This window comes from Danio rerio, chromosome 2 (assembly GCF_049306965.1).
Source record: "Danio rerio strain Tuebingen ecotype United States chromosome 2, GRCz12tu, whole genome shotgun sequence".
Classification (NCBI taxonomy): domain Eukaryota; kingdom Metazoa; phylum Chordata; class Actinopteri; order Cypriniformes; family Danionidae; genus Danio; species Danio rerio.
The window spans coordinates 19,062,764-19,075,000 of NC_133177.1; the positions used below are offsets into that span (position 1 = coordinate 19,062,764).

The 12,237-nt window shown below is 34.0% G+C and overlaps 2 protein-coding genes across 3 annotated transcripts in view; both read left to right on the forward strand.

Moving 5' to 3' along the window:
• gk5 (glycerol kinase 5) overlaps nucleotides 1–1,346 on the forward strand; it is a 42,496-nt gene extending 41,150 nt beyond the window's left edge. The window contains exon 16 of the mRNA NM_001077803.3: nucleotides 28–1,346. Within this exon, the coding sequence (NP_001071271.3) occupies nucleotides 28–194 (167 nt within the window). The 3' untranslated portion in view covers nucleotides 195–1,346. The remainder of the gene's footprint in view (nucleotides 1–27) is intronic.
• Nucleotides 1,347–2,671: 1,325 nt separating this feature from the next.
• ppp1r7 (protein phosphatase 1, regulatory (inhibitor) subunit 7) overlaps nucleotides 2,672–12,237 on the forward strand; it is an 11,748-nt gene continuing 2,182 nt past the window's right edge. Inside the window, exons 1-9 of one of the 2 annotated variants that reach the window (NM_001037386.2) lie at nucleotides 2,672–2,728; nucleotides 3,455–3,550; nucleotides 3,637–3,692; nucleotides 4,783–4,848; nucleotides 4,967–5,097; nucleotides 6,097–6,259; nucleotides 9,130–9,246; nucleotides 9,327–9,431; nucleotides 9,943–10,029. In NM_001037386.2, coding sequence (NP_001032463.1) covers nucleotides 2,689–2,728; nucleotides 3,455–3,550; nucleotides 3,637–3,692; nucleotides 4,783–4,848; nucleotides 4,967–5,097; nucleotides 6,097–6,259; nucleotides 9,130–9,246; nucleotides 9,327–9,431; nucleotides 9,943–10,029 — 861 coding nt within the window. In that variant the 5' untranslated portion in view covers nucleotides 2,672–2,688. Of the gene's footprint in view, nucleotides 2,729–3,454; nucleotides 3,551–3,636; nucleotides 3,693–4,782; nucleotides 4,849–4,966; nucleotides 5,098–6,096; nucleotides 6,394–9,129; nucleotides 9,247–9,326; nucleotides 9,432–9,942; nucleotides 10,030–12,237 lie in introns of those variants that run through there. The other variant, NM_001291498.1, reaches the window with a different exon arrangement.

Here is a 12,237-nt window from a genome sequence, read left to right on the forward strand (position 1 = left end):
CATGCTTTATTCTGAATTGTCTTTTAGGCTACTGGAGGAACCAAGAAGAGCTGAAGAAGCTTTTGTCAACTGACCAACATTTCCTTCCCAGACGGAGTAAATCAGAAGGGGAGAAGGGAGGCCTGTACAGAGGAGTGCTGCAGAGCTGGGAGAAAGCCCTTCAGCGCTCCATGCACTGGTACAACCAGCCCTGATTCACCAAAAAGCACACACTTATCCTGCAAACTCCATCCTCACCACTGCATATTCTCTCAGTGTGACTCAGGGAGAAATAAAATAACATAATGAATCTGAAAAGGATTCATTTGGAAACTTCAACGGTTACACTTGATGAGTCAATAAATCAAAAGAGGTTTTACAGATTTACAGCTGGTTTGTGCAAATGTGAATCCAGCGCTATTATGATGACAATTCCTACTTCAGAATAAGACAGTTATATATAGTATTATTTAGATTTTGCCAATCAATAATTTAGTCATTAGGTGCCTTTATGAGGTGCCTTTATCTAATACTGTTTAAATTATGAACTCTCTTTGTGCCTTATGGGATAATTCACCTAGAAATGAACATTAAATGGCAGCCATTAATAGGAATGAAACAAGCTGTAAAAGTCAATGGCTGTTTTTCCCCCCAACATTTTTCAAATGATCTTCTTTTGTGTCCAACAGAAATAAGAAATTCAGGTTTAGAACTAATGGATGATGAAAAAATGACAAAATTAAAATGTTTGGGTGAACTATCCCTTCAATGAGGTGCTTCTGTACTCTTCTCCCAATAGTAGGCTTGTAATTGTATGTAATTTGTGTCGTTTACATAGAAAGGAAGTTCAACTACACTAAAGAATTATGCACACACTGCATCCTTTAGTATTATATGATAACTAATATAGCATTCGTTACGATGCTATTGTAAATTGTACGTAATTTTAGTTCATATTTTCTAATTGCAGGTTTAGTCTTGTAATATCTGATGTACCTCTTAATACGAAGAAAATGCTGCAAACTTGGAAAACTTGTTACCTGAAGTGCTTTATTTTCTAATGTTTTTATTTTATTTTTTTCTCAGTATAAAGCGTCCAGCCTGCTATTTTTATATACGGGAATGTAGCAGTGACGCAGTTTCACTTGATTCTATCAACAGTGGCCAATGTTATCATGCACTCAACTGTAGTAAATGAGTAACTGTGAACGTGTAATTATAAGAGGCTGTTGTATCTCAGAGAAGGAATAAATATACTGAATATTTGTCATGAAGAAATATGTATTTTATAGACTGACCTCTTAATGTGATGCCATGTTTCAATGTCAGTTTGTCAAATTAGTTTTAATAAATTTTAAATTTGACCATTTCAGTGTCATATCGTGTGTGCTGGCTTGCAAATGATGGCAGGATTTTCAGTCCAGGGCCAATGAACATTTTATTTTTTTATTAACAAAGGAATTATATAACGACCTAATATAAATTAAATAAGGTATGGTCCAGTCTTTCTTTAGTGGCATTGAGATGCAGTTAAAATGCCACATTCATTATATTGAATTGCTTTTATATTTTATTGGGCTATATGCACATGGACTTTAAATTTTCAGCCAGGCAGCCCAAGGGCTTCCGGTGAACTGTCTTTCCATAACAAAATTGTCACGTTTAAGGTCTGATTTCTTTAAAAATCAGCTATCTCTATTGCCTGTTAGGTATACGATATGAAGTGGGTCTCAGACAACAAGCACTGCATTAAAGTCCATTTTCCCCACCATGTCTTCATAATATGACCGTTTATTTTACCCCAGTATTTTCAATGGAATTTCTGCACTAGCCCGTTGCTACTGACATCACTAGTGGTTACAACGTTGTTGCACCCTGTTTTACGCTTGAACAACTAAATGAATGCTTACATCTATTTAACTGAATGTATTGTAATTACATTACAACATCGATTCTGTAAAAACAACCTTGTGAAATTGAAAACAGTCACATTAAGCTTTCACCGAAAGTTTATCATTGGCCTAAAACTCTAGCTGTGCATAGAGCCCATTACATAATATTTTGAATTGAACTTGAAATAAGATATATATATATATATATATATATATATATATATATATATATATATATATATATATATATATATATATATATATATAAGCAATAAGCAATTAACCAGTAAGCAAGGTAAGCATTCGCTTAGGGCCCCAGGAAATCTGAGGGCCCCTCAATAAATACCTAGAAGTTTAAATTATATCTATAAACCATATATAACAACATTCTCTATCATATCTTGCATGATGCGGATCTAAAAAAAATAAATGTTTAATTTTTATTACTACTTCACAAATGTGTCCCCTACCCTCAATCATGGAGCAGTCCAAATTCGCTAAAGATTTAGTTTGAAAAATGTAAATACAAAATAAAATAATATTTCATTAAAACGTAATTTAAACATAGTTCATATATTCTTTTAGTTGTGAATTCACTTTAAGAAAATGAATCATCCCATGGCTAGAATTGCTTAAGCCCCCCAAATGACTAAATCTGCCCCTGTCTCAGCATTATTTGCGTTGTGTTTTGTCGTGTATAAATGTATTATATAATCGTAATTATTTATAGTCCACGAGAGTAGAAAACGGACTCCCCGTTTTCTATTGGTCAGCCCAGACGTCAATCATCCACTAAAGTGGGCGGGTTCACAGGAAAATGGCGACGTTATCTGTCGGAGAGCCTCAAGAGATGGAAGGTGAGCGAACTTGTCTATATTTAATGATTCTTTTCCAGTTGAGCGTTTCATAAGTCAACCATTGTTAATTTTTCATCTCGGACATTAAATCCTTTATTAATTTGAATTTTAAATCAGTTAATGGTTTCCTATCCCCTTACCATTCATTCACACTGTAATGTGCGATTGTTTACGTTCATCCCACAGCTATTTAAAGCTATTCTCTCAGTCTGCACGTATTAAATAACGATATATGCGTCCTGTTTTTTTTATTTCGCTTTTGAGTGTATTTAAATGCCACCGTTTACTGCAGATCTCCTTTTAGCTGTGGTGTACGGTAGTGTATACAGGGCGTCATTGCGTGTTAGCAAATGTAGCCGAGCAGCTCTCATTAACTTGTTCAGAACATTAACCGGTTCAGAAAAAAACAAAGTGTTGGAGAACATGAATGTGCACTATCAGACATGACAAATCGAGCTTTTCTCGACGCCTCACATTTGTTTGCTGCTGCTGTATCAGCAGAGTTTGTTAGTACGCTCCTGCTGTGGGATGTGCATGTGTGTGTGCGCGCGTGTGTGTGTGTGTGAGAGAGAAAGTGATAATGGAGTCATTTGATAGATGGAGGATTTGAAAACTGTTTTCACTTACATAAAAGTATGTGGCATCAGGAATATTTGACCCATATACCAGCAGTGGCGTAATATCTCTGGGTGTGTTCTAGTTATTGATTAAAGCTGTGGTTTGAAGTTGACAGGCGAGGAGAGTCTGAGGAATCTGGTGATGATGAGACCAAGAGGAAGAGTCTCAATGGAGAAGTCGACTCGCTGCAAGCTCCTTCCACTGGTGAGGCTTTAGCGCAAGTGTGAGGGGAATATGGTAGAGATGTTCTTTATTCTCTAAATATGTTCTCCTTTCTCTTGGCCTTTTAGTTCCAGAGGAGTCACCGGTGGACATGGACACCATTACCTTAGACCCCGAAGAAGAGGTGATTGAGAAAGTTTTAGTTTTCGGGAAGGCCCTGAAGGTTTTTTGAACAGGGCTTCAGGGGTTAGATAAAATAAAACTGAAAATACTGTCATCATTTATTAGTTTCAAACATGTTTGAGTTTCTATCTTCTGTTGAACATCGAAGAAAATCATTTGAAGACAGATGGAAACCTGTAACCACTGACTTCCAAAGTATTTGTTTTTCCTACTATGGAAGTCATATTCAGATTTCTTCAAACTATCTTCTTTTGTGATCAATGAAATAAAAAAATTCACAAAGGTTTGAACTACTTGAGGGGAGAGTAATAGTGCGTGAATTATTTGGTCAACTGTACCTTTCAGAGTTCTACGGATGGTGCAACCGACACCTGATTTGTTTGTCACATGTAATATAAGTTTTCTATAATATAAAGTTTTGTTTTTTAGAGAAACACATTTGACTATAGCTTACACTGTGAGCCACAAGGAGCTGGAAACTAAATCTAAATTACCAGCTGTAAAAAATAAAAAACAAAAATTAAGCGGTTTCACTTTTATAAAAGTTCGCCCAAAAATAAAAATTATCTCATTATTTACTCCCCCTAGTGTAGTTTTAAAACTTTTGTGAGGTTTTTCTTCTGCTGCTGAGCACAAGATATTTTGAATAAATCTGGTAGCTGGGGCACATGCACTTCCATAGTTGAAAAAAAAAATACTATAGAGTTTAATGAATACCAGTTACCAGCATTTTTCAGAATGTGCTTTTTTGTGCACATTATAAATAGATTTTAAACCTATAAAGAATGAGGAAATGATGACAGAATTTCCATATTTAGGTCAACTATCTCTTAAAAGGCTAATACGACTTAGTAACAAGAATACCATCATTATATTACATTGCCCATTCAACTTATTAAGTACTTTTAATAACATGCTATTGTTTGATATGAAGATCCCAACTTTCACATGTTAGCGTCACTACTGTAAAATCATGTTAATAGTCTGTGGTTTGTGTAAAAATGCTTCTAATCTATCACCTAACCTTTTGTTACACAATGTTTCAGCTATTTTACACATCATTACTAGTGATCCACTATTAATTTATTTAGGATGTGGATCTGGTCCACTGTCGCATTGGAAAGATTGAAGGCCTGGAGGTTCTTCTGAAGGCAAAGGTGAGCATTTTTGTTAATAATTAGTGTAATAAAGTTGTATCATGAATCAAGATTAGGATACTGTTAATTATTAATAGCTTAATGACAAATGAGTAACTTTTTTTTTTTCTTCCATCAGACAATTTCTCTCAGACAAAACCTCATCAAACGGATTGAGAACTTGGAGAGCCTCGTCTCATTGAGGGAACTCGATCTTTATGACAACCAGATCCGCAAACTAGAGAATCTTCAGGCTCTAACAGAGCTCGAGTGAGTCAGACATGATGCTTTATTATTTAGTCCAAGATTATTAACGTTTAGAAAAACATGCAAAATATTTTTTATTTGCACATTACTGATCAAACCATTGAGTAAGTTTTGAGTTCATTTTTACTAACAAGGATGCATTTTATTGATCAAACTTAAAAACAATTCAGCACTGGCAGTGCGGCATCAAAGAATTCTGAAATAAAGGCAAATTTGTAAGGTAAAGTCAAGCATTTTTTCCAAAAAGACCCATTGTAAGTAGTTTAACAAGTAGTAAACAAAATGGCTTACACAGAAGTCTCATACCAAGCAGGTTTTTGTTGGACAACATTGAAAAATCCCAGTAGAAGGATTTCTAAAAAAAATAATGTGACACTAGCTTGATTTACTTTCAATGGTGAAGGGAGTCTTTTCAAAGTTTGCAAAAAAAGAAAAAGAAAAAATCCCAAAAGGCCAATTAATTTATTTTCCATGAAATTGTTAGAGTGGCTGACGTTAGTATTGGTGACCAACAGTAAACGTGTTTGCCATTTCAGTTTATTCAGCAAATGCATTTGCATCTCCCTTTTTTTTTTTTTAAACAAATGAAGAGTTTTAACTTTGGCAATTTTATCACTCGCTTCTCATGGAGTTAATGCCATATATGCCTACTTTTTATATGCACTTTTAATTGTTTAATTTATTTTATTTTTTTACGTACCTACCACAAAGAAACGCAACCAAAGTTTACCTGTGAGGTACAAAGATGGAAATTTTATTATTATTATAATTATTGTAATATCTTTCATAGTATTAGCATTTTACTTTTGTTTTTGATCAAATGCATCCTTGATGGGCATAAAACACTACCAACCCAGAACATCGGAATGTTAGTGTACATACAATCACCTTATTAACCTTTAATTATCATCTTTTTGAGGACAAAAGTTTGATTATAACATGAAAAAAAGCTTTTAAAATAATTTACTGCATAATTTGCTTTTTGTCATGTATGGTTTGCAGGCAACTAGATGTTTCATTCAACTTATTGAGGAAGATTGAAGGATTGGATTCTCTCACAAAAGTCAAGAAACTCTTCCTGCTACATAACAAGATTGCAAGCATTGCCAACCTTGATCACTTGACAAGCCTCCAAATGCTGGAGCTGGGCTCGAACCGCATCCGGGTGAGACATCTGCTCTTCATGGCTTTTAACTGACTATAAGAAACTTGTCAAGTAAATGTCAACTTAAGTCATAAGTCTGTGAATATGGACATATGTGTTATTCGTTTTCTGTTAATTAAAAAAAAACTAACCTACAACTAGGTTTGAGTCATTCATCGAAATGAAGTTGCAACCGTGAAACTGGTCATGCACATCTTGTCAGGGAAGCAAAGTTCTGTGATCAGTAGTAAATCTTCATCTGAAGGCTAGAAGGCGCTCTCATGCAAAACCCCCAAATGCACTCAAAGAAGAATTACAAGAAATCCCTGTAGTTGTTGAATAAGCAGAAGCTTTAACTGCTTTCGTTGACTTAACACATTGACAAACAAACACTATGGAATTATCTCAGATAAGGATTAGTTTTAAACACTTGACTGAGGTGATTGTTGTGAAGTCAAAAGCAAAGACCAGGAGACTTTCGTTTCTTCAAGCAGGACTCTTTATTGGAAAACTTGCTGTGTCTGCAGTCACGGGGATGTCTTCGAGAAACCTATCGAGTAGTCTGTGAGAAGTCCTAGAGGAGTTTTGAGGAGAAGTCGAACTAGTGCAATGTTTACCTATATATTTTATATGTTATAGGGAGTTGTGATTAGAGGTGGCTACATTTCTAAACAAAGCATGCTAATGAAGTACATAGTTGAAAGAACTTGTTCAGACGCTGAAGTCTTACCCACCTGGACCTAATCAACAAAACTGATAGCTGTTGTTAATCCAATCGGCAGTATTGCACAGACTTTCATGGAGACAAAAGCACAGTTGAAGGGACCCTGGCCTTAGCATTTGCATTACTTTGGGATCTGCCAATGCTCAGAAAGGCAAAAGGTTTAATGTCTCTCGCACCTGGCCTTGTTTTTTTAGAAAGTCAATGTCAAACACATAAAATATAACTTTTTTGTTAAATACTAGACTTTTTTTAAAATCTAAATGTGGATGTTTTCAAGATTTGCAATTCATCACTCAAGTAACCTCATTTATTTATATAGCAGTATATGCACGCATTGTTTTCAGTACTGGCAGCATTGCATTGAGGGTGTGTGTCCACCAAAATGTTTTTTTTTCTAGAGGCGAGTGTTTGTTTTTTGTCACTTTGCACTGGCATTTTACAGTCAAGGATAAGCACACTGTTTTGTAAATCATTGCAAGGCAGGACAATACTATACAACTATCAAAAATAATCTGGTAAAGACTTCAACTTATAATGGTATAACGCAGATACTCCGTATGATAGCAAAAAATTCTGCAGAACATAAAGGCTCACAGCTTAGCATTTTTAGAACATTGCTTGCTTTTCTGCAATGCAAAAACACTTTGATGAACATGCACCCTTTAACCTTGATCACACTAAATGCACTTTTTGCATTGATTTATTTATTTTTTTTACTTTTTTTGAATAGTTTACAAATGGCCATGAGGGTTTTGTGTGCTGCTTATGTCCCCTGTGTGCCTCACGTTTTAACCTTGTGTTGCGTTTTTCTGCCATTTTGCGCCTGCAGTTGAAAAAAAAAGTCAACTGAGCAGAACGGCGCGCTATGTTGGTTACGTTTTTTTTTCATTCCCCAATCAAATGAAATCAGAGGCAGGGATTCTGTTGAGGTGATACCTGGTGAATGTCTGATCAAAAATGCTTTTTAAAGTCTATTCTCACTCTTAAGATTCTAACAAGACTTATCATATTAGTAACATTATTATCGGTAACTATAAGTTAAAGACACACATTGTTAAAATAATTAAAACGTTGTAAACATTTATGTCTTTTTGATGTTTTTATGTATTTATATGTACCATTATATATTTACGTTTAGAAGTGGTAGCATGTTGTAGTCTATCTAAAATAAAAGCATGAAAGAGAAATTTTCCTTGCCACAACACATGCCATTAGTTGTACATCAGTATATGAAATACAACATTTAAAATTGTTTAATGTCATTATAACACTCTTTTAAATTTAGACAAGATTTAGCTGAATATATATATATATATATATATATATATATATATATATATATATATATAATTTATTATTACTATATATAATTTATTATTATTATATATTTTTAATCAGACGCTACAAACTATACCTATTAAAACTCCAGTGACTCTTAGGCAGACCCAGGGGGGACTCGATTTCTCATGACAGCACATGTGTTGTCAAAACAACTTCAGAGACTTTTAAGGATGAAGGAGAGACTAGTCGTCACTGTTTGTATATACTAAAATTATATACATGTGTATGTGTATATCTACAGCGACACTCGCATCTGATTCAGTTGTTGCCTAGCGACATAAAAAGTGCACTTTTTTTTCTTGTCAACAAAAAAGGCAGTGTGGTGCACATCGCGTTCTTGAAAAGGGCGTTCAGTGATTTTCATCGTTTATTTTTGCACGTTTAAAAATGCAAACAATAAATTCAACCTCGCATGTGTCAATCGTATTGACACACTGCCTCCGCAACTTTTGTTTGTCAAAAAAATTTGGTTTCTGGTTTTGAATCTGTTTTTGTTTTTTTTTTGTTTTTGTGTATTATTTGCATTAAAAAAAAGTGTTTTGGGAGGTGACCGTTCAGAGCCACTGTACAGGTGAAAGGCAAAATACAGTTTGCATGCTTTACTTTTTACTTTTTGGAATGGATGAATTAATACCCATCGGTACATAAACCTTGCACACCGAGTCCGAACAAATATTGTGGATATGGATACGAAATAAATGCATTCACAATCTCTATCTATACATAATTATACTATACATTTACTGTATATTTACTATACATTCTCTATACTGTGGATTTGTTTTCAGCCTGTTAGTCTTTACATTGTGTTGTTTACAAATTGTAGGTTATTGAGAACCTGGATTCTCTTTCTTCCTTGGAGAGTTTGTTTCTCGGCACGAATAAAATCACTCAGCTACAGAATCTTGACGGATTGCACAATCTGACGGTTCTCAGTATTCAGGTGTGTTTGTGATCAACGGTGTTTCTCCTTAGCCAATTTGACTTTCACTGTCAGTGCTAACATCTGCTCCTGCCCGACAGAGTAACCGCATCACCAAGCTGGAGGGTCTCCAGAATCTTGTCAACCTGCGAGAGCTTTACTTGAGTCATAATGGCATTGAAGTCATGGAGGGTCTGGAGAACAATGTAAGATCTGCAACTCCTGTCAATTCAAAATGTGTCTAAAAGATGATTGCCTTGTTTGTGCTTTTCAGTTTTGTTGAATATCTACACTTTATAGACTTTAATTTATTCAGGTTCAACTCAATTTAAGTTCTACACACTTAGTTTAACTCTATATTTTTAGTCAGTTTGATTAATGGAAGTTTAGATGACAGTTGTTAATTTGATTCAACAACAAAACAATAATGCTGCAAGAATTTGTTTTACAGTGTATAGCAAATTGCAAGTTAAAGAAGCTATTGTGTATACAAGAGAAGGTAGAAAGTGTATAGTAGGTTCGTGCTTAAATTTTCCCCGTTTCTCCATCTTTTGTGACGTTCTCTTCCTCTCCTTTGCACCTTTTACTCTCTGGGGATTTCAGTGTGTTCTGATCTGTCGTCACATCTCTAGAAGTGGTTTTATTTTTATCCTTCCCAGAATATTTTATTGCTAGAACATACAGATCTTTCATCTTTCTCCTCCTCTTCTTTTTTAGAAAAAGCTGTCAACTTTGGACATCGCTGCTAACAGGATAAAAAAGATTGAAAATATCAGCCATTTGACCGATTTAAAAGAATTTTGGGTAAGAAAGAGAACGACAGGTTTACTCTTGTGTTTGATTGCATACTGTGTTTTGTTTTGTCAACACTACCATTCAAAAATGCGAGGTTAAGATTGTCTTAATATCGATCTCTTCTGAGCATTTATTCAGTTCACAATAAAAGCTGTGATATTTTAAATTATTATTATTATCATTATTGTTCGATTTAAGTTTGTTGACATTGTACAAGTACTAGACAAGTGAATGCAGTCGAGTGCAATAGCTGCAAGCATGGGCGTAAATCTGATTTAACAGTAGGGGGGACAATAAATATAAAATTTCTTTCGAGCATTTTTTTTGAAGGGAACACAAATAATACAGCTGAATTGTACTAAAAAAGATGTGTCGTCACAGTTAAAAATGGTTCTGTTATTATTATAGCATGGAGACTTCGTCATTATGATTATTTTCAAAGTTTTTCTCAGGCTCATTGACAGCAAATTTTTCTTTAAAACTATTTATTGCATTGTTTGTTGTGTTGTTTACAGTCAACAGACTCTTGAAACTCCTGAATGCAGGAAAAGATGTTTTACATACTCGTAATATCCATCTTGTTTACATTACACTTGTTAAATTGACCGATCATATTGTAAATCAGTGAGCCTGTGAAGTTTATCTGCTAAATAGCCACAACTCTGAAAACATAAAAAAAAAAAAAGTTCACCCCACAAGAATTGTCATTATCCCTTCAATAAAGCACAACACTCTTACCTGACACTGTACATCTGACTGACCCTGCTCTGCCTGTTCCTCAATCATGTCTTTCTCCTTTGCCTGGGATTGATATTGTGACATTAGCACTTAAGCACTCATTCTTAAAGCCAAATTGCTTAATATGTGAACTTTTTGTACTTGGCGTTTAGGTGCACTGAAAAATGATCTTATGTCCATTTTTTCCTGTCATTTTATCCAATGCATGACACTGCAGGGCAATTTAAATTATACTGTAGCACATTTTATACACAATGGTAATTCAAAGTGATTAACAAAGAATGCAAAACTATTATAAAAATAATCACAACAATAAAAACAAGGAATTAAAAAAAGGTTAACGTTTCAATTTCAATTTACATTTTAATTTCAATTTTTTAGGCAAACCTGGCCATTAGAAATAATCATTAGTGTTTAGCCTTGTATAAGTCTAAAATTTCCATCATGGTCTTAAAAGGGTCTTCAGTTTTAAAATTTGAGTTGATGAAACCTACAGAAACCCTGTGACATGTACTTGCAAAGTTTTTTATAGTCAGTTAAATGTCTGTTGAATGTCAGCATCAACAGATATTAAGCAGACAGTCTACTAATACTTAAATGGACCATCATAATAAAATGTTACCAAAATTATGTATATGACAATTTTCTGTTCTATATATATGAAACTATTCTGTTCATACGTTTTTGGAATTTATTATTTTGCTGAGTTTTGAATTTTCATAAATCCAGTCTTAAGTGTCACATGATCCCTCAGAAATTGTTATATGATAATTTGCTGCTCAAGAAAAGATGATTACTTTTATTGTTGTTATCAAAATTTACATTTTTGCTATTTAAGACGCTGGCACTGTAATTTTGGTTTGGTTTTTTAATGTTTGCTTCAGGGGTGTTTTAAAAAGATTTTTACAAATGAATAAAAACCATTCACATGGCAGAAATGTTCAATGTCACATTTGAAGCATAAATAGAGAGAAATTGTGTGTGTGTGTGGGTGTATATATGTTGTGAATATATGAAAAGTTTTCATATTAAGCTTGAAAATAGTTAGAAAAATTATTTTTTGATAAAATTGTTGCCACTTTAACAATAAATTAATGGAGTCAAAGTATTGAGGAAATAAATAAATGCAAATCTTAAAAAAAACTACTAAAATATTGGCAATAAAAAAAAAACACTACACTTATTTGCAAAACATTTTTATATGTTGTGTTTACAAAACTTATCCAGTCAATTGCAGTGCTCATTGTCAACCATAAGTTTGCAATGCGGTTTTCACTTTGCATGTCACGTTTCTGCACATTTCACTTTGTGGTCCTGATTTGACAACAGTGCAGAGTCAAGGGAACTTGGGCATGTACAGGCCATGAAGAAAACGAGCCAGGGTCACAAAGTGAAATGTGAATAATTAAATTGCAAAAAAAAATTTTTGCTCTGTTTGATTTTTATTTAAAGTTCTTTTTTGTTTGCAAGTTGAATTTT